The 21,242-nt window shown below is 45.0% G+C and overlaps 5 protein-coding genes across 5 annotated transcripts; 4 read left to right on the plus strand and 1 right to left on the minus strand.

The window, feature by feature from the left end:
- Positions 1-122: 122 nt before the first annotated feature.
- On the plus strand, positions 123-5,164 carry CLUP02_02864 (major facilitator superfamily transporter; the record flags this gene model as incomplete). Its single annotated transcript, XM_049281892.1, has 11 exons — positions 123-728; positions 769-891; positions 928-1,116; positions 1,180-2,457; positions 2,510-2,593; positions 2,669-2,735; positions 2,790-2,854; positions 2,985-3,243; positions 3,302-3,373; positions 3,429-3,728; positions 3,780-5,164. 11 exons carry the CDS (start codon positions 123-125, stop codon positions 5,162-5,164), a joined length of 4,428 nt encoding a protein of 1,475 aa, XP_049139035.1.
- Positions 5,165-5,269: 105 nt separating this feature from the next.
- On the minus strand, positions 5,270-8,563 carry CLUP02_02865 (uncharacterized protein; the record flags this gene model as incomplete). Its single annotated transcript, XM_049281893.1, has 9 exons — positions 5,270-5,719; positions 5,821-6,284; positions 6,586-6,617; positions 6,746-6,780; positions 6,835-7,541; positions 7,627-7,929; positions 8,080-8,098; positions 8,154-8,413; positions 8,473-8,563. The coding sequence occupies 9 exons, from the start codon at positions 8,561-8,563 to the stop codon at positions 5,270-5,272; spliced, it is 2,361 nt and encodes a 786-aa protein (XP_049139036.1).
- Positions 8,564-8,656: 93 nt separating this feature from the next.
- Positions 8,657-9,160, plus strand: CLUP02_02866 (uncharacterized protein; the record flags this gene model as incomplete). The annotated part of the gene is made up of 1 exon (XM_049281894.1): positions 8,657-9,160. One exon carries the CDS (start codon positions 8,657-8,659, stop codon positions 9,158-9,160), a length of 504 nt encoding a protein of 167 aa, XP_049139037.1.
- Positions 9,161-16,572: 7,412 nt separating this feature from the next.
- On the plus strand, positions 16,573-17,886 carry CLUP02_02867 (uncharacterized protein; the record flags this gene model as incomplete). Its single annotated transcript, XM_049281895.1, has 1 exon — positions 16,573-17,886. The coding sequence occupies one exon, from the start codon at positions 16,573-16,575 to the stop codon at positions 17,884-17,886; it is 1,314 nt and encodes a 437-aa protein (XP_049139038.1).
- Positions 17,887-18,360: 474 nt separating this feature from the next.
- On the plus strand, positions 18,361-20,280 carry CLUP02_02868 (uncharacterized protein; the record flags this gene model as incomplete). Its single annotated transcript, XM_049281896.1, has 5 exons — positions 18,361-19,578; positions 19,632-19,692; positions 19,724-19,875; positions 19,933-20,108; positions 20,190-20,280. 5 exons carry the CDS (start codon positions 18,361-18,363, stop codon positions 20,278-20,280), a joined length of 1,698 nt encoding a protein of 565 aa, XP_049139039.1.
- Between the last annotated feature and the right edge of the window lie 962 nt (positions 20,281-21,242).

A 21,242-nucleotide genomic window follows, 5' to 3' on the forward strand; every position in this document is an offset into this window, starting at 1 on the left:
CGATCATCCCTTGTCTAGGGCCTTCACAGAGGAGAGCACAGGAGAGCGCGGTCGAAGAGAGTAAGGTACGTAGACACAGCCTGCCAGCTGCTGCCGACTGGAGTGAGATATGGCCAGCTGCCATGCCTGATGTGGTCGTGATTTGTTTCAGCGTCGCCATTGATCGCCTTCCCCGCCAGCCCGCTAACATCCGCTGTGGGCCGAAATATCTCATCCTTCCTCCGTTTTTGAAGCCAAACCTTAAGCCTCCCAGCTGTTTATGTGCCACCAGACTTGCACCGTTGGCATTGAAGCTTCACGCCAATGATCGGCCTTGCGGAGCTCTATACTCGGCGTGTCAGAAATACAACATACCTATTCATCTTCCACGCGATGCCGTCGAACATGAGGGTGCGCTCTCTCCACCAAGCAATGTCGATGACGCACGAGGCATGTCTCTCCCCAAGCTCGGCTCAGGGATGCAACCAACAAATAAGGTACGGTCAGCTCGAACCGGACGAGACAATGCGCAGCCTGCCGGGTTACGAGCAGATCCCCCACACGTTAAACCCACCAGGATCGTTCGGTTCCCCTCCACCGTAGCAAAGCTGCAGTCAAACACTGGAACAAAGTGCGGATCGGCATGCGTTCCGACTGCCGTTTGGTCAGCAAAGCCAATCAAGACCGCAGAGACGCTTCACCGGACGGATTGCGCCATTCGAGCTGAGTGCGACGTGGAAGCTGCCGCCGTCTGAATGCCTCGAGCCGTAACACTCAACACCTACAAAGTGCGGTGACCGCGTTCTGTTCATATGGCTGGTCTCGGCTCTCCACAGTCAAGCTCTGAAACCTTCAAGACTCTTTGCCCATTTGGAAGGACGTCAAGATTGCCTGAGACAGATTGCCTTCCGCGTCTTTTTGCATTCCCTTTCTTCAAAAGACAGATAGAATCACATCGAGATGGGCACCGATACAGATCCCACGCGGAAGCTAGACACGGCGCAAAAGGCCGACTCGCATTCTGGTGCAGCCCACGATGGCAGCGTTGACATCCATGGCATTGACGATGCTGCCATCATTCCCAAAGGTGCTCTAGACCCTGTCTACGAGGCTAAAGCCCGTGTGCTCAATCGCGCTGTACGTTGCCGTCTGGGAATAACTTCAAGATCAGAGCACATGACCGCTGACTTCTGATTCTAGATTCAAGACATCGGTATGGGCTGGTACCAGTGGCAGCTCTTCATCGTCGTCGGATTCGGATGGGCAAGCGACAACCTTTGGCCAATAGTCACGTCGCTCATCTTCACTCCGATCACCAACGAATTCGGTCCTTCTCGTCCGCCTCTGCTTACACTATCGCAAAACATCGGCCTTCTGGCAGGTGCCATGTTCTGGGGCTTTGGCTGCGACTTGTTTGGGAGGAAAGTGGCTTTCAATCTGACCCTCGGTCTGACTGCCCTATGGGGGATGGCCGCTGCCGGCGCGCCCAGCTTCGCAGGCATCGGCATCTTCGCGGCCTTCTGGTCGTTCGGCGTCGGGGGCAATCTCCCTGTTGATTCGGCCATCTTTCTCGAGTTCCTCCCAGGAACCCATCAATACCTATTGACAGTCCTTTCCATTGACTGGGCCATCGCTCAAGTCATCGCCACTCTCATCGCGTGGCCACTCCTCGGCAACCTCACCTGCCAAGAAGGCGCGACCTGCACCAAAGCCAACAACATGGGTTGGCGATACTTCTTGATCACCCTCGGCGGCCTAACTCTGATCATGTTCTTGATTCGATTCGTCCTCTTTACCATCTACGAGTCGCCCAAGTATCTCATGGGTAAAGGCCGCGACGAAGATGCCGTCCGAATCGTTCACGAAGTTGCAAGGCGAAACGGGAAGCTCACGTCTTTATCGATAGAGGATCTGAAGGCGTGCGAGCCCGAAGGATACGTCGCGCGCACCGATGCTGCCACAGCAGTCAAACGAAATCTGGAGAAGCTTGATCTTAGCCGGATCCGCGTGCTTTTCTCTACTCACCGCCTGGCTCTGAGTACCGGCACAATCATGGCCATCTGGGCGCTGATCGGTCTAGGGTATCCTCTCTACAACGCCTTCATACCCTACATCCAGGCCACCCGTGGAGCGGAACTGGGAGATGGCAGCACCTATTTGACGTATCGCAATAGTCTGATCATCGCGGTGCTGGGCGTGCCCGGAGCACTGCTGGGTGGGTGGCTGGTTGAGCTGCCTGCGCTGGGACGCAAAGGCACCCTTGCCATCAGCACCGTTGCAACCGGGGTCTTTCTGTACTGCTCGACGACGGCTATGACTAGCAATGCGCTGCTTGGCTGGAATTGCGCCTTTAACTTTTGCAGCAACGTCATGTACGCGGTGCTCTACGGCTTTACCCCGGAGCTCTTCCCCACTCCGCAGCGCGGCACCGGCAACGCGCTCACGGCGACTTGCAACCGCATCTTCGGGATCATGGCTGTAAGTGCTTTGTGCAAAGACTGGGAAATTAATGCTGACACAAAACCCGCAGCCCATTGTCGCTATGTTCGCTAATCTAAAGACATCGGCTCCCGTCTACACCAGCGGCGCGCTCTTCATCGCAGCTGGGCTTTTGGTGCTTATATTACCGTTTGAGTCGCGCGGGAAGGCCGCGTTGTAATCCGTTATTACCATCTAGAGGTCTCGTCAGTGTCTTACCTCTGACGGCACGTTAAACATAATTGTGACCTTTCTCCCGCTGCCGAGCAAAGTATACAGTACCCGTCGGCCTCTTGACATGGGATTATTGAAATGATCATCGACACCGCGAGTCACCTTCATGGACTATTATTCAATCGTCAACGTCGGGACGAAGCCGCTCCGGTACTCGGCCATTGTCCGCGGAGTTGGATAAATGCGTATTTACTGATCAACAAACTACACGGCCGTGTTCTTGGCGAACGAGGTTTAGAGAGCCTCCAACCCGAACATCGGCAACTCAACATGAACCCGTGGACCCATTGCAGTCTTTCGGAGTGATTCTATACGTCAATGGCAGAAAGCATATCTCGCTACGGGGGGCCCAAAGTCTTGGCGACATGGCCACTGCCCACCGTTATCTGCACCCACGGGGATTCCCCCGCTTTCCCCTCATCTTTTCTACTGAGCTGCCTCATCCAGTTTCGTTGCCAATGCTCACACTAATTCAAATCGGACCTACAATGAGAGCATTGATGCTTTTCAGTATCCCACTGCCGGTCAGCATCGGCAATTCCTCCGACATTGGTTGAATTATTGACCATCGACTCCGGAATGAGATCAGCCAAGCCAACGGTCATGTCAGGAACCGTCCCGCTCCACGCGTTGACGAGCCATTTTGCGCTGCGTGATGCTACGTTGCCCCATCGCGACTTTGGTGCCTTGCGAGAATAAGAGGGCTGTTAAAGGGACGAAGCCGCCCTGCTTTGGAGCAAACCTGTCACGGGTTTGCTTCGTTTTGGTACTGATCGGCTTCTCACAACTCACGTTGTCCTACACAATGGTCGCTGCATCTCGCCTAAGCCTGTTTGGCTTGTCCCTACTCTCATCAGTCCAGGCGGCCAAGTATGGATACAACCACGTAACTGTGCGAAAAGACACGGACATCGTCGCCGCCAACTTCAAGGATATCGAGGGCGTCGATCTGCTGTCGCCTGCATTCTTGACCCCGGAAACCATTCCTGCAGGCTTCTCTGATGGCACGCAGGGCCCGACAGATGACAACCTTCTTGGTGAGCTTTCCACGAGCAGCTTTGTCTGACCGGTGGCTAACAGTTCCAAAGACTCTTTTGTTCAAGACTTGGCCGACAAGAACGACTGGCTGACTTACAACAAAGCCAACTTCACCTCGGAGGAAGGCCGCCCGTTTCCTTACCTTCATCTGTCTTCGACAAAGCTGTCTCGTAGAGTATCAAACTCGACTGGCAAGGTCCGGGTTTGGGTCCAAGGCGCTGTGCACGGAAACGAACCAGCCGGCGATCAGTCGCTTTTGGCTCTCCTCGGAGCCCTAGACGCGAACCAGACATGGGCCGCGTCGCTCCTAGAGAAGCTCGACATCGTCATCTTGCCTCGGTACAACCCCGATGGTGTTGGCTACTTTCAGCGCACTCTGGCCACCAACTATGATCCCAACCGCGACCACGTTAAGCTCGCTCGTAAGCAGACTCGCGACATCAAGACTCTCTTTGGCGAGTTTGCCCCCCATGTCGCTATCGACATGCACGAGTACAGCGCAACCGCCCGCTACGGAAGCTACTACCACGCCGCCGACGGCCTCTTCTCCGCCGCCAAGAACCTCAACATTCATCCGGATATTCGCACGCTGTCCGAGGAAGTGTTTGCCAAGAATATTGGCTTGGATATGGAGGCCCGAGGCCTGCGCTGGGAGCCGTACGTGACGGGTTCCACCAGCACCAACCCGGCGTTCAAGCCTACCTTCGCCGAGGCCGGCTCGGACGCAAAGATTGGTCGCAATGCCATAGGTCTCACGCAATGCGTCACCTTCCTCATCGAGATGCGCGGAATCTTGCTCGCGGACCAGGAATTCCAGCGCCGCACTGTAGCTGGCCTGACCATGGCCTCGAGCATCATCCAAACCGCCGCCGACAACGCCGAGAAGGTCTACACGACCATCGAGTCCTCCATCGCCGACTTTGCCTCTTCCACCTCAGAGATCATCATAACAGACTCCTCGCCGCTCGTCCAGCGCACGTTCAAGATGGTCAACATTAACAACGGCTCTGTCACAGAAGTGCCCATCAACTTCCGCTCCACCACGCCCGTGACGACCAACATCACCCGCGCCCGCCCCGAAGCCTATCTCATCCCCGTCGCCTGGGCCGATCTTGCTGAGCGCCTGCGCGTGTCTGGTCTGGAAGTCGAGACTCTTAGCGAGCCGTATGTCGGTACCGTAGAGGCGTACGACATCACGTCGGCCGTGTTTGAGACGGAGTACTACGAGGGCGTCGTGCGCGCTGCTGTGACGACGGAGGCGCTGACTAAGGAGGTAGATTTGCCCGCTGGCAGCTTCCTTGTAAGCACGAGGCAGAAGAATGCTGCTCTTGCGTTTGTGGCTCTCGAGCCGGAGAATATTGATTCGTATGCTAGTTTTACCATCATTCCTGTTGAGGCTGGGGATGAGTACCCCATCTACAGGGTGTTGGCATGATTGCGCCAATTGGGATGATAGATACATTATTAATACAATCATTGAATGGCATCTCACTGTCGAAAACAGTTCCAAATAAGCCCTCTTTATTGGAAACATGATACATCACACGTTAATCTTCCCCCGCCACTCAATCACCCCAACATCCTCCTTCCCCGTCATGAACCGCACCCCACACCTGAGCAACTCCGCCAACACCTCCATCTCTTCTTCATCCCGAGGGCCGTAGACCATGAGATACGAATCCGCCAAATGCAACCTGTTTGCCAGGAACGAGCCCTTGGGTAGGGAGAGGCGGTGACGCTCGGCCCAGCGTTTTTGGATGGCTAGTTTGGCGTCGGCGGGGGAGAGGTAGAGGTGGATGGAGAGGTCTGTGTGGTGGTGGGCTATTTCGCCGCGGGCTATGACGGGGGTGGATGAGGATGAAGATGAGAGAGAGGAGAGGATTTGGGGGTGGAGGAAGAGGGCTGGGTTGTTTCGTTCGTAGAGAGAGAGCTTTGTGGTTAGGAGGGAGGGGTTTTGGGTTACCGCGTTGGCGAAGAGGTTTTCGATGAACTACAACAATGTCAGTAGATTCGTATATATACCTTAATCAAGCTCATCTCTGAGAGAGTGGGACAATTTTCATGTTCCGGGCATGATGACATGGTACTCACCTCTCTCATCTTCTCCGGCGCATGCTGACTCAACTGCCGATGCGGCACGATCCCGCCTAACTCCGCCCTCTCCCCCTTTCTCTCAGGTAGATCCCGGATCTCGGCGTGGGACCCGTGGTCCGGGTAATCGCCCGTCCAGGTGGCTGAGCTTTTGGAGAGGGCAAAGGGGCGGAGGCCGAGGGTGACGAGGAGCCAGCCTAGGGCATTGTGCGGGACGCCGCCGGGGCCGAGGGCGATGTAGGCGCGGTAGTCGCGGTAGGCTGCCCAGAGGAGGAGGGGCGTTGCGAGGGTGGTGAGGAGGGTTGGTAGGGTTGAGCGATTGCGGAGGGAGTGGAGGAGGGTATTGAGGCGGTTGAGGAGTGTTGTGAGGGGGGTAATTGAGGGTTGTGACATTTGGTTGTATGTGTGAGGTTTGGGGTTTGAGTAAATGACAGTTGTGAGATGAGTGGTAAGATCGTTGAATGCTACGTGAAATTATTATGGTGAGTATGGAGTGAGTACGGAGTGAGTTGAATGAGTGATAATGAGGCTGAGACGAGAGACGTTCGGGGATTTTGGGGAAGAGCGGGCGGGAGATCCGGGGAAGTGGGGTTAGTCAGCCGGAGGACCAAGCAAATGCATGTGGCCGGGTGCCGAGGAAGACCTCTCTTCATCTACTCGCTAAGCAACCTTAGCTTTTCTCACATAAATGATAGGATCAGACGCGGTTCTCAGCAGTAATATGATTGTAGACATGCTTTATTCGAGGCCTCTGGGATGGTGTACGAAAGGCAAAGAGTAACTTGGTCAGGTCTGAACTACAAGGAGACAAGAAATCATTGGCAAGACGAAAGCTAGGGAACCCCGATCTCAAAACCATGAGCCGAACCAACTTGGCAAAGACTTGATCTTTTCCCACAACCAGGCAAAAAAATCGCATACACACCCCCAGAACCGTGCGAACAGGCGCTTGATAATTCTCTACAGTAAGTCTCAGGGAATAAGATAGATTGCTGATCCCGCCCGAGCTCCAACGCCCATGCCAGCCGCGGAAGCTCCGCTAGCAACACCGGCACTGGCGTAACCCGCCGCGAGCCTTAACCCCAGCGGTCCGGTGATGAACACCCCGCTGGTGTTGAGCCAAACGACACCGCCTGCTGCGCCAAGGGCAGATACGATTCCGACGACAGCGGATAGCAACGCCTTGAAGAACCCGGGCCCGTTACCTGCACGAGGAGTGTCAGCGGGAGAGTTCGGTTGCGCGTCTGGTGCTACAGATGAGCTCGTCTGTTCGTATGCAATCTTCACTTTCCTTAGCTTCTTCAAAATCTCCTCTTTATCCTCGGCTTTGAACTCGGGCCACATGCCCTCTCGGTCCCAGTCAAGAGCTTCCGTTTCCTGATTGTAGTCTCTCTCCCTGTGCGGGAAGTAGATGCCGTTGAAGTGCGTGAGCTCGTGGGTACCGGCGGCACTGAGCTCACTATATAGCCAGCTATCGCTTGGATGAGAGCAATATGTCGATTTCTCATCGATACGAAGTTTGTAGCGGGTGTTGCTCCGGATCCTGCCACAGACTTTGATGTAGACGTTCTTGATGAAAGAGTCTATCTGGTAGAAGATCGATTCTATCGCAGAGCTGACCACGATACGGAGCTTGTCGCATTGTGCGTGGTGTCTCTTGTTGACCACGCGCTCGATTACATCCTGAAGTGCGCTCGCAGTACAAATGAGAATGCGTTGGGCTGATCACAGGGTAAAGAAAGAGTTAGTGATACATGTACCCCCTACTGGATAGGACATTGTGGTGAAAATGGGAAAATTCCTTACCGCATTTTCCGCTCATGTTGGGTTCACTCCGTTTGCTGTCTTTCACGTATTGTTCTTGCTGAGGATGGACAACAGCGATCACCAAGACGTCAGACCTCTGGGACTCAAGTGCACATTCTTTCCAAATGGCATTGGCGTCTTGTAGATGGAGGTCTTGGATGGGGTTCGAGGGAGGGATTCTTGCCGCTCGTTGAAATACCTGGCGAGGAGGCGTCCCCTTATGCTGGGGCATAGTAGAACGCGACGCTGGAGGCTTGTCGGTTGGCGCAGTCTGTCCCCGTGATTCGGGCGAGTTGATCATGGCTTTTGTAGAGGAGAGTGATGTACTAAGAACAATGTATTGAATGAGTCAGAAAAGTTCAGAGTGAAGAGTCTACTATAACTCCTAAGGGGAGCTGCCGAAGAGTTTTCTCTTATAGAAGATTTCTCAAAGTTCTAGACTCCGTTGTCGACATGATGCTGATTTTTTCAACTGGTTCAATGCATGTGGCAGTTCCGTGATGAAGTGTTCTAGGCCCTCGACGGACAGCACGAGAAGAATTCAGGTACAGCCGAAGGGCAACCGCGACGGCCACGTTGGTCTCACAAAGGTGGGGATGGTATGCAACTATTGCAAGAGGGTTTAGGATCGATCCAATGAGTACCAAACGTTTCCTACTGGGTGCATAATGCCCGCGCGCAGGGAACCGACTTGCATATGAGGGTTTAGGAACGATCCAATCATCCCAAAAGCACGGCAGACATCTCGACGAACCAACCCCACCAAAGGTTGCCAAAAATGAGGCTGCTATGGCGGACAAGCTTTCTGACTGCTTGCGCCGTTACACACAAAAGGACCTGATGTACTCTTCTTCAATGCTCTGGAAATTCGGAATTGCATCAGAAAATCGCCCAAACTTTTTGACAGATCGTTGTTGGCCTCGTGTGAGGTCTGCATCTTTTTGTTACGTTACCCCTGATGACCATGGATTGGGCACCGAATGACTCGTTCCCCTCCTTGCCGTGCGACGAGCCACCGGAGGCTCATGACATGGCTTCGGAACGTTACTACCATGCACCTGAGAATCCGCTCATCCAACACCATTCATGGGCGCATGCGGACCATACCCTCTCAATTCCCTCGCAGAACGGGACTGTCTTCTCAGAAACACCTCTACAGTCCGGCAACTATGCTGAGGGTTACCTACCTGCTACCTTGGAAGCATCTTCCAACCACATGCTTCTCTCTAACGCAAACTTTGAGAGCGACATCGGCACTTTGGGGTTGTCTGATCTCAATGTAAACGCCTTTGACCATGTGACAGCCATTATAGGTCCTCAGCACCATGAGCATCCATACGCTTGGGGTTCATCAGAGATGATTCCTCAAGAAGTCGAAATGGATTATTCTGCTTTCATGATGCTCGATGACTCCTCTGAAATCAACGTTGGTTTACATGATAGGAGCGGATCGACCACTATCCATGAACAATCTTCAGCATCGGATGCCATAACGTTGTTTCCCAAGCTTTGGTATCTTTCCCTGGAACACTAAATACTCGGCAGATGAGCTACGTTGAGCCAACGGCGATGTGCGAAGACCGAGCAATTCTAAACACTGTCACCCCACTACCTATATCGCAACTGCCAGCAACCCGAAAGACAATTCGCAGCGCGAAGAAGGTATCTATCAGATTAGAAGTCTAATTCGACCGCGGCATACAGCCGACTGCGCAGGGGCCAATTAGGGGCCCTATTTACGATTATTATAACCAGCCTAACCTATAGTTAGAACCTCCTTTTTATACCTACTACGTAGATATTTAAATAGTTTAATTAATCTCTTCGTTAACTACGGTTCGAACTAACTACCCTATAATAAGGATATTAATACTAATTAATAATTAAATTCTACTATTATAAATTAGTAAGGTATTTCGCTATATAAAAGGGACGACTTCTTAATACTATACGGAATAAGAGATTTATATTAATTAACCTTATAAAAGTAAATAAAAAAAGAGGCGATTCTTAAATATTATACGGAATTAAGTAATCGTAGCCTTTTATTACTTATAAAAAGTCGACGTCTACTACGTTAAATTACGTTAAGTAATAGAACTGCTTAAATAACTAGCCTTTTACTATTACCCTAAGTGGTTTTTTTACTAAACGACTTTTCCGTAGCCGGCCTATAATTAAAAATTAACTAAGTAATAAAAGGGATCGCTAGTAAGTAATAATTACCTAACTATAATTAAGTTATAAAAAAGACTACTTAAAAAATATAAAATAGGGTACTAAGAGGCTATAAAAAATAAGACCTCTAAAGTATTTAACCCTACTACGTATAAGTAATAAGTAAGCATTTTTAATAAGTCCTTAAAATCTACGATCTTATAAAAAAGAGGGCTTAATTTCGTTAACTATACTTAACGGCCTATATAGTTCTTAATAACTTATATAGCTCCTTTACGAGCCGCTTAGCGTCTATTTTTAACTATTTTTATAAAATACTATCTTAAAAGAAGTAGGTTAGGGAAAAAAGCTATTTAGAAATTATAAAAAGTATGAGGCTTAGGAGGTTAGAAATATATAGGATAGCAGAAATTAATAATTAATAAAGATTCTGAAACTAATTATTATATTTTTTTATAATAATATAAACGTCTATTATTATTATTATTAAAAAGAACTATTAAAACCTACCTTTTTATATTAAATAAAAAGGAGGATCTTAGTAAGTATAATAGTTAGCGATTTAAAAAAGTAATAATAATTACTAAAAATAATAAAAACGAGAGTAATAATAAGATAGTAAGAAGAAATAAGAATTTTTTAAACCCTAATAAATTCGTTAAGTAGTAAAAGTACGGATTTACTATAACTAACGCGTAGATTAAATATATTCTTATTAAAATTAAATACGCTAATAATTACTAATACGGGTATAAGCTAGAGTACGACCCTTAGCGAGTTAGGGTAAAAAAAAAGAGGACGAAACCCGATTTTAAATAAAATCCTAATCCCTTATAAATAAATAAATATTAACCCGGATTATTAAGGGACGTAAATATATAGAATTACGAATTAGCCTAATAATAAGTAAATTAATACGGTATTAATCTATTTAACTAAGGTTTATGAGAAAAAGGGGTTATAGAAGTAACCCCTATTTTATAAGATCATAAACGACCTTAGTTATTAACTAAATAAATAGTTTATAAATATAAGCTTAGGAATTACGAAAGTAGTTAATAAATTCCTCTATAAGCGAGGGGTATTATTAATATAACTATAATTACGAGAGCTATATAAAATATTAATAATAATAATTATAGAGGAGGAATTCGTATTATAGAACTAAGTATAGGTTAATAAAGTATATAATCGCTTTTATAAATTTAAAAAAAAGGTAAACGACCTAGATTTCCTCTTTATAATTACTAATAGAAATCTATTATTATAAAAGGATATACCGGGGTAAAATATAGTACTAAAAGTACGATAATTAATAATTCTACTTATTTTAATTTATAACTCGTTATTATTACTAATACGAAATTTAGTACCGATCGGTTAATAAAAAAAGAGGTAAACGACTTAAAATTATTAATAATACGTAGCGACGTAGGGATTATATATAGATATTAAAAATCTAGTAATAAATACGAAGTAATTTATAAACCTTAAAAAGATCTTCCTAAAAAAGAAATTATACTCTGGGGGGAAGTATGAGGTTTTATAAGAAACCCTAATAATATTTTATAATTATTATAAAAAAGTTAGAATTAGAGAATACTAGTACTATTTAATAATTAATATCGTACTCATAAGTAAAACCTCTAATTATTACTACGAAGTAGTACGTAATCTTAATTAAAACGACTTTTTTAATATAATTAACGTAATCCGAAGCCGCTTCGAGATTTATAATAAGAACCTAAAGCTCCTATCTAAGCTACGAACGATTTTTTTTTTATTTATAGCTAGGATAATAAAAGGTAAATTGCGAATAAAAATCCTTAAAAAGCTTATTAATTAAATTAATAAGCTAATAAAAACCTAGCTAAATAAGGGGATAAATAAGTAGAAAGTTAAATATTTTTATACCGTAATATAGCGTATATTAAAAATAAAAATAACCCTATACTAGGCACCCGAAAACTATAAGACGCTTTACTTAAGGCTAAGATCTAGCTTTAATATTAAAGTAAGAATGCCGTACTAAACTTATTTCTAAGTATACGACGGCCCTTATTAATAATATTAAGTCGATCGAACGTATAATAAAAAAAGAAAAGAGGCTAGATATAGTAATCGTTAATAAAGAGGCCCAGATTCGTTAAATAAGTAGAGATTTAATTTATAAGTAGGGTAATAAAAGAGGTAATATTATATTTATAAAAAAGATAGATATTAATTAAGTAACTACTTTAAAAAAGAGCGTACTAAATCGTATAAATAGTATAAAAAGTCGAGGGTAGTAAATAGTAAAACTAGCTTTTATTAATTTAACTAATTCTTTATTATATATAAAAGTAGATCTAGGGGTATAGAGCTTAGTAATAATAATTAAAATAGTAGCTTAAAGTATATACCCTCTATAAGAGATTCGGAAGATAAAAAAGATCTTACCCCCTATATTAATAAATTAGATTATAACGAAATCGACGATATTAACTACTCTTTTTTTACCCCGTTAGCCTCTAAAGAATATATAAGACTAAATAAATAGAGGGTAATAAAAGCTCTTAATAAGTAGGCTTTTATTTATAAATAATAAGAGAAGGTCCTTTAAATAATAAATATAGAAATAGTTAAAAAGGCGAATTTAATAATACCAAAGCCTATTTTTTTAATAATTCAAAAGAAGACGTTATCTTTTTTAATATTTAAAAAAAAGGAATATAGTACTAAATAAATTTAGGGGTAGCTAGAGGGGTCCTTTTTATACTACTTAGATCCCTCAAATACTAAGCTCGTATAAGTATTCTATATGAGCAAAAAGTACGGCCTAGATAATTTCTATAAGATTATCCTAAATACTAGGGTATCGTAATAGTTAACTAAAAAAAAAGGGCAATTCTAAGTACTATAAAAGATCGCGCTAATAACGCTTAATATATTAATAATAAGTATTATAAAAATTAGTTTTAACCTAAGTAAAGAAATTATCGCCCTAAGTATAATAGAAGTAAAGATGTATTTCGGAATAATAATTTTTTATATTTTACTTATTAATACCCTATTTCTCTTATATTTAAAAAATATAAATTAACTAGGTATTATATTTGATAATACGAGGAATAAAATCTCTAGTAATAAGTAGTTTAAAATAGTTAAACGATAATAGGGGTATACGTTTATAAAGCTTATTAATAATACGAAGTTAATTAATTACTTAATAAAAAGTAAGTTTAGAAAACTATACTAAAGATTCGGGTACCTATTAGTTACGAGGCTATATAACCTCTTAAAGTAATTAAATAATAATAATATCGAAATAGGGGCGCTAGAGTAGTTAACGAAAGTATATTATTAATATTAAATAAATACGCAGAGCTTACGTAGATTTAAGTTTAAATTACGTAATAAGCTTAACTTTAACTAGGAAATCGTCGTCGATATTTTCTATTTAAATAGTTAGCTAGTATTATATATAATCGACGTAATTATATCTTTCTAAGTAGGGTAATTCCTCCGGGATTTATAAGTAAAAATAATATAGGTAGCCTTATAAAAAAGCTAGATCGATATATACTAAGGACCGCTAGACAGTATTAGAACTAACGCTAGTACTAGCTTTAAATTAGTAAAATTTAAGGATAATATAACGGCCTATAGTATATAACTAAAAATCGTACTTATTAAAGCGCACTATAATATTAAAAAAATAAAAAAGGGTATATTAGTAATTAAAAAGGGCGTTTAGAATTATTAAAAAAAAAATCCAGATTCTACTAATAACGAATGCCTCTAAATAGTACTTAAATACTATAACGATACTATGGGGCCTAACGGACTTATATTAACGCTATTAGTATTTAGAGTATATTTAAAAACGACCTTAGCCTCGCTACTATTACTAAGTATAAACTAACGAGCCTAAGTAATTAAAAAAGTAATATAAGTACTACGCGAGGTAAGTATAAAAAAATAAGTTAATAAAGTAATTACTATACGTAATAGGCCCGATATAGGGGATAATCTAAATATACTATTAAATTCGGATATATAAATATAGTACGAAATTACCTAATAATAGGCTAGGCTATATAAGTTAATTTTTATTAATGAGCGCTTTTATATAGTTATAAGGGATCGTAACTAGTTACTTAAAGTATTAATTATAATAGTTAAACTATATTATATAAATTTTAATAAAGTAATTTTTAATTTATAAAAAGAAAAAGAGCTAGGGGAAACTATATAACCCGCGGTAAAGGCATAGGAAATTATTTTTAATAAAATCGTCGTAGTAGTATTAATAAATAACGAGGAAAAGGAAATTGCTAAAAGGGTATTAATACTACTAGTAAGATATTATAAAAGACTACGGTAGTAAGCCTTAACGCGGCAATTTATTATTAGTAACGAGGTAATTAATACTTTTTATATAGTAAAAAAGAAAGCCGATTTTGAGCTAATAGTTAAATTACGTAAAGAAGGCGTAATTATAACTACTAAAAAGCCGTATAAGGGATTAGATCTTATCGAAATAAATACTCTTTATAATTAAGGGGTTTATCGATTTATCTTATATAACTTAGAAAAATATATAAACCTCTATATATTTAAATTATAAATAGTTCGTAAGATTAAAGGGAAAGGAATACCTTAGTTATATAAGAAGTCTAAATACGTAATTTAAAAGTATAGCGACGTTAAAAAGGCGACGCTACTTATATAATCGCTTATTATATAATATTATAATTAATAATTAATAATAGTATTAATAGTATCGTTACGGAAGAAGGGATACGAGATTTAGAGCTATAATATTACCTAGGCCTATACTTAATTAGCTATAGGGCTTATAAAGAAAATCCTAGCCTATTTACTAAAAGAAATAGCTAGTAAGTACCTAGAAAGTACGATTATTAAAGTACTTAAGCTACTATATAAGCTCGTAAAATTAAGTACTTATTAATAAGCTACTTATTACGATTTTTATATTAATTAATTATTAATAGTTACCTCTACGTACGACCCGTACTTATTAATTATAGAGTATAAAAGCGACTAATTTAGGATCGTTAGAATATAAACTAACGATATATTAAGCTTATTTAATATTAACTTTATAAAAAAAGAGGATAAGGAGCTTTAAAAAGCGGGCTTTATAACGAAGCTAAAAGAGGTCCTTATAATAAATACCCTCTTAGTATTTAATAATAGGATTTTTATAATTAAAAAAGAAACCGTCGTTTTTTAATAAAAGGGGTAGGATAAGAAAATTAACCTCGTTAATCCGAACGTAACTAATATTAAAAAATAATATAAAACTAAGCTTATACGAGGGGTATATATTATAAGTATTTATTAACCCGAGGTAACTTTTAACTACGCTAAGGTAGTATAGGCTATAAATCTAACTAAACGAGACGTTAAAGTACTTAATAAGTAGCTTAAGTAGTAGTAAACGAATCTTAATCGAGGTCTCGTTTACTACCTAATTAACCTTATAACTAATAAGCTCTACGTTTTTATTAATAGGTTATTTATAAATAATAACGACTTTATTTCGTAATTAGGGTATATTATTATCCTAATTAACGAGAGTATAAGTAAGAGCGAATTTATTATATATAATAATATAATTTATTACTCATTAACTAAAAATAAGTAGGTAATAAGAAATATACTAATATTAAAGGTTTATAATATAGTTAACGGCATTAACCTCTCTTATACGATTTTAATAATACTAAAAAAAATTACCGATCGAATTAGCTTTTTACTTATTCTAATAATTATTTATACTAATTCCTATTTACTATATAAATACTTCGTTAAATTAAGAACGACGAAAAAAAAGAGGCTTATAATTAATATTATAGCCCTTAGGTAATTATATAAAAAGTATAAAATACTTAAGATCCGTTAGATTAATAATAAAAATAACCTCGTAAACGTTTTTATAAAAGTAATATTAAATAAGGGATTAGAGTAATTCGTAAATAGTAAAAAAGTTATTATACGAATAGAGGGATAGGTTATATAAAAAGAGTAAAAAAAAAAAGGAAAAGGAAACGACTTAATAAACGGGCCCGAGGTTAAATTATACCTCTAACTATAGTAGTTAAATTAATAAAAAAAAAAAAAGTTAGTATTAAATTAAAAGTCTAATTTAACCGTAATATATAACCGACTATATAGGGGCTAATTAAGGGCCCTATTTATAATTATTATAGCTAGCCTAACCTATAGTTAGAACCTCCTTTTTATACTTACTACGTAGATATTTAGATAGTTTAATTAATCTCTTCGTTAACTACGGTTCGAACTAACTACCTTATAATAGGGATACTAATAGTATCCTACTCTGATACTAAATAGGATGAGCTTCGAAAAGACTACCTCAATCGTCTCTACATCAGGGAGAACCACACCCTGGATAAAGTAGTCTTTGAACTAGCTGCTATCCACAACATCGAGATCGGGTACGTTGCTCAATTGACTCGATGCAAGAACGAGTAGCTCACGAAACCCATCAGGAAGTCCTCAATTGAGAGAAGATTCAAGGACTGGCCGGAATTCTCGAAAAATAACGTCAGCCAGCAGCACCAACAGGAGGGCGTCTCGACGCGCCGACGTACTGCATCGGCATTGACGTCCTTGAGACCAAATTCCACCTCCCCTTCTGCACAGTTTCCATTTGTCTCTCTGAATACCACAAGACGACAAGCCGAAGTCGAGAGAATACGGGAACTATCCCCCGCTACCTATCTCCACCAGGAGAGCATGTTCCACGCGCTAGATCAGCTCGTCAAAGGTCTTCTCGCCTCGGGCCAGAAAAGCTGGACAGTCGACCCAGTACGGCCCATCTCCTTCATCGCACCAAACAGCAGCGGCCGTACAGAACATGTGTCGAAGACACCTCGTTCACCACCCTCACAAGACTGGGAACCCCTCGTCGAAAAGTGCCGTGGCATGGCCACCCTGGCAGAGACATCACAATTCAGCGAACTCCTCTCGGTATTTGGCAACGTCCTGGCATCAACAAAGCAAATGGTTCAGACCTGCACCCCTAAATTCCTCGTCTACTTCTGGAAAATCTGCATCGCCCTCTTCCAAGTCCGCATCGGAGGCCGGAGAGACTACCTCTGCCTGCGCCTCTTCCTCCACAGCCTCGGCGCCTACCTCGCCAGATCCCCCTCGGTCGGCGCGCACCACGCTGTCACCGTCTTCGCGGCGTCGCTGATCGGCGTCGTCGAGTCGGAACCGCTTGATCTCAAAGTCGCGCTCGGCCTGGCGTACTGGAAGGCCATCCACGTGCTCGCCAGCCTGCTGGGCGGCGACCACGCTGTCGTGCTGAACATGACGACCCATTGCGTGCGGCACTGGCCAGGCCGGTTCACGCCGCAGAAACACGTCCTCGAATCTGCGTACCAAGAGCTCCTGTCCAGGGAATCCTCGGCTCCGTGGGCGCTATCGGAAAAGGATATCTCGTTGCAGCTGGACTATCTGCGCACCGTGTCTGCGAAGAAGAACTACGCCCCGGACGTCATACAGCGGGCAGACGAGCTCTGCAGGATCACCCGAGATATCAGCCTGAGCAAGGCAACTACGGGCCGCCTGCAAGCGGCCGTCACTACTCGCGCCTTTGACTTTACGACGGAACTGCTGACGGCTCACCACCTAGAGGCAGCAAGTCGCGCGCGCGACGCGGATTCCGTGGAGGCCAGTCAGGCAGTGGCGTTCGGCCTTCTCAACACGGCGATAGAGATCTTCCGAGAGGGAAGCCTCGAGTGCCAGATCCGCGCTGTCGCGTTCTCGAAGCGGTTGGAGGTCCACCTGAGGGCATCGGGCCGGAAGAAACAGGGGCTGGATGAGAAGGATCGAGGACGAGGTGTGCGGCTCGCCATCAAACGGGCTGTGATGGAGCCGTCCTGGGAGCCAAGCTTCACACCCACGATGAGGAGATCATCACGTCCTCGAGCGTCGACCAAGGCGGCTTGGGCGGCTCAGAAGCGCCGAACCCGCGTGGAAAGCCGGGATCATCTTGTGTGTATGCTCCAGGCGGAGAGTCGCACGCGGATCTCTACGCGAGCCTGATGGGCGAGCTTAGTTGGGACGTTGGTTTCTGAGAGCTTTGTCAGAGAGGTTTCTTTGTGATGTTGAGATATTTACCACTCGGAATAAAGGACAGCTTTTGCTCCGCATTGAGAAAGGATTGTATAATCCCATTGTCCCTGGTTCAACTACTTTGATGTGCTGTCCATCGTCCCAATTATTCTTACTTTGGCTTCTTTGACAGATTCAATGAGACCTGTGGCAAGCAAACTGCTCGGCAACATACTTGCAAAGAGAGGAAAACAGCAAACACTCACCTCCTTAGTTCATTCCGCCATCGGGAGAAAGTTATTAGTACGATATCAAGGTAGATAAATTGAGACTTAGACGCACAGAATTATCATGCCAAACACAAATCGTACTTTCATTCCAAATCCTCTATTGCGCCTCAAGTTCACACTGCAGTAAGCACAGCCAGGCCGCTGGATACTCTTCACATAAAACACTTATATCACAATGGACCAACTCAAAAAGCTCACCCGCAAGGTAAAAGCATCCATCACCGATAGCCCCCCCTCCTCCCCCGAAGAACCCCCTCGATCCTTCTTCAACACAACCCCTCCCCCGCTCCTCCGACGCGTCTCCAACCGCCTCGCAACAGGTCTCAAAGACCTCACAGACCGCGGCCCCCCTTCCTCTCCCTCCTTCCGCCCTCCCCAGAACGAATCCTCCTCAAGCCTAGTCCCCATCATCCGAAGCCTATCCCGCCGCGGCGCCGGCGGCAGCGGCAGAAACAGACCGATCCCCCACCTCCCATACCGCATCCCGGATCCAGATCCCATGGCCCCGCTAGGCGGCGGACGATCCACGAACCCGGGGTCCGTGAAGCACATCCGCGATAAGTTTGTCCGGTGGACGGCGCGTCCGGGCGGGGAGTACGACGCCCGCTGGAAGGGCGCCTGTATCCCGACGGGCGAGCACGTCTCGAAGATGCTGGAGTGGTATACCCAAAGTGACGTCTACGAGTTCCCCTTCATCGGCATCGTCACGCGGATGAGCTGCGGCGCGACAAACGCGTTCTACTTTGTCGAGTTTGAGCCCACTTCCAGGCCCGTCGGCCAGGGTAAGTCGCCGCCGCTCCCGCGACAGGTCATCCTCAAGCTCAGCCTGCCCGTGTGCCCCCACGAGAAGCTCGAAGCCGAGGTTGCGGCGATGGTGTTTGCTAGGCAAGTATCCCCGGCCGTGGTTCCTCAGATCCTCGTGTTTGACTCCATCGGTAGGAACCCGCTCGGGTTGGAGTGGATGATTATGGAGGTGCGTACCGGGTTCCCTTTGCTCAGTGCCTTCGAGGAGAACTACATCCTCGCGGCGCACGACCTAAACATGGCTAAGCAGGATACCGGGTTGGAAGGGTTCGGGGACATATCGCCCGAGACGATGCCGTCCCTGAGCGACGAGGACACGAAGGCCATTGCGAGGGAAGTGCAGCTGGTTCTTTCGAAGTTGCAGAGCTCTCTACCGACCATCCCCAAGAACCAGGTGAGCATTGGGAGTCTTCGCATCGATTGGTCAAAAAAAGAGTTCTTCACCGGACCGATAGTCCACCCTCACTTCTACAGCCGTGACAGATACTGGCAAGTGCGGAACAACGGGCCTTTCAGATACATCGAAGATTACATTGATGCCTACACTTCGGTCTGGGAGCCCGAATTCAGAAGCCATCCCGAAATCAAAGTGCGTATAGGGAAGTTGCGAGAGATAGCCCGGGCAATGACAAGCCGTGTTAGGTTCAGTGTCCCCAATCCGATTCAAGTCGAAAGTACTGGTGGCAGCGTGGATGGCTGGCCTGTGAGTTTAGTCCATCCTGATCCTCACCCAGGTAACATTCTCTTCAACGGAAACCGGAAATTGGCAAGCATCATGGGTTGGGAGGATGCGGTCTTGATACCAGCGCCGCTGCGAAACCTGCCCGTGGCATTGGATTGGGCGATGCAACTCCACGGAGTGACTGATGCCATTGATCCCATGCAGGTGAATGTGCTTGAGGCTTTGCCCATTCGTACAGAGCGAGTACTACTGACATTGCAGGAATGGGCGAAGAGACATGTCTCCGAATCACTAGAACCCGTGATGAATTTTCAAGGAGGGGTCGATGCCTCTTTCCAAGCATTGAAGATAGCCTGCGAGGAGATGATGCGGCAGAGAAGTATAGATTGGATTGAGCGTGTCCATTCCCAGCTCGTTGGCCAGTCTCATAGGGAAAGGTAGGTCAAGTCTTGCGTGGACAGAAGGCGTGGATAGGGTAGAAGTTCGTAGACAAACCAACATTCTGACAATCATGCAAGAGGTTCTATCAGACCGACATGCAAAGTGATGCGGAGCAAGGGTGTAGATAGCCTCACACTGTGTGAGAAATACTGCGCCACATCAGTGTAGTCAGATGAATGAGATCGAAGTAGATCTCGGGGGACGGCTGTCAGGAGGAGGTGCTCCGGGGCCCATGCATCCATCACATTGAGAATAAATAAGGCTTGGCAAGGTATCCTTGTGAGTTCGTGGGGCCATCAGCCGTGTAAATCAAAATGGGGGTAATGACAGGGATGGCAATGGAGATGTGGTGGTCTGTAAAAGATTGCTTCACTTGATGCCAAATCCTGAGTCTGGTGACAGTTCATGAACCTTGGAACAGGGCAGACAAAAGCAAAGCGGCCGTAATGTAGAGGCTTCGGGCCGCTCGAACGTTAGAAGGGAGATTGCAGGCCGAAGGAAATGAGTTCATGGTTTGGTGATGCAGTGGCGTGCCGAAAGACAGAAGAATGGCGTCACAGGGAGCTGAGGTATCTGTGAGGTGCATCGCACTAATGACCGGGCCTTGACGTCATGGATTGCAGGCTGGTGCTTTTTTGGGGGCTGGCCGCTGGTGGGTGGTGTGTGTTTGACTGTTTGCCGGTCGATCGCGATTCTAAGAAGGAGAAGGAGAAGGAGAAGTATGAAGAAAAAAGATAGAGGAAGACGCTATGCCATGTGTAGCGTGCTAGGTAGGCCACTAGGGAAGAAGATGATGGCGCGCATCAATGGGATGCGTGGATGCCAAAAGAGAATCATGACAAGAGACCAGATCTTGATAGAAGTGAGATGGGGAGATGGGGGACAGCTGGACAAGCACCTGAGAGCTCACAGACTTGTCATTGACAAACCTGGACTCGACAGGGCTTGAACACGTCTAGACTAGGCGATTACGTGTCAGTGGCCCGTAGCGGCATCCACCGCGTGACGAATTGGGAGCATTTGACAGCAATAAAGTGACAGAAGGGGAGGTGATCGTTGGGCGACGTCGTCTGAGCAAGGCTTGAACGGGTTGCGATGCCGCTGCCAATGTGCCAATGATTGGCAATGCA

Source organism: Colletotrichum lupini, chromosome 2 (assembly GCF_023278565.1).
Source record: "Colletotrichum lupini chromosome 2, complete sequence".
In the NCBI taxonomy this organism is placed as follows: domain Eukaryota; kingdom Fungi; phylum Ascomycota; class Sordariomycetes; order Glomerellales; family Glomerellaceae; genus Colletotrichum; species Colletotrichum lupini.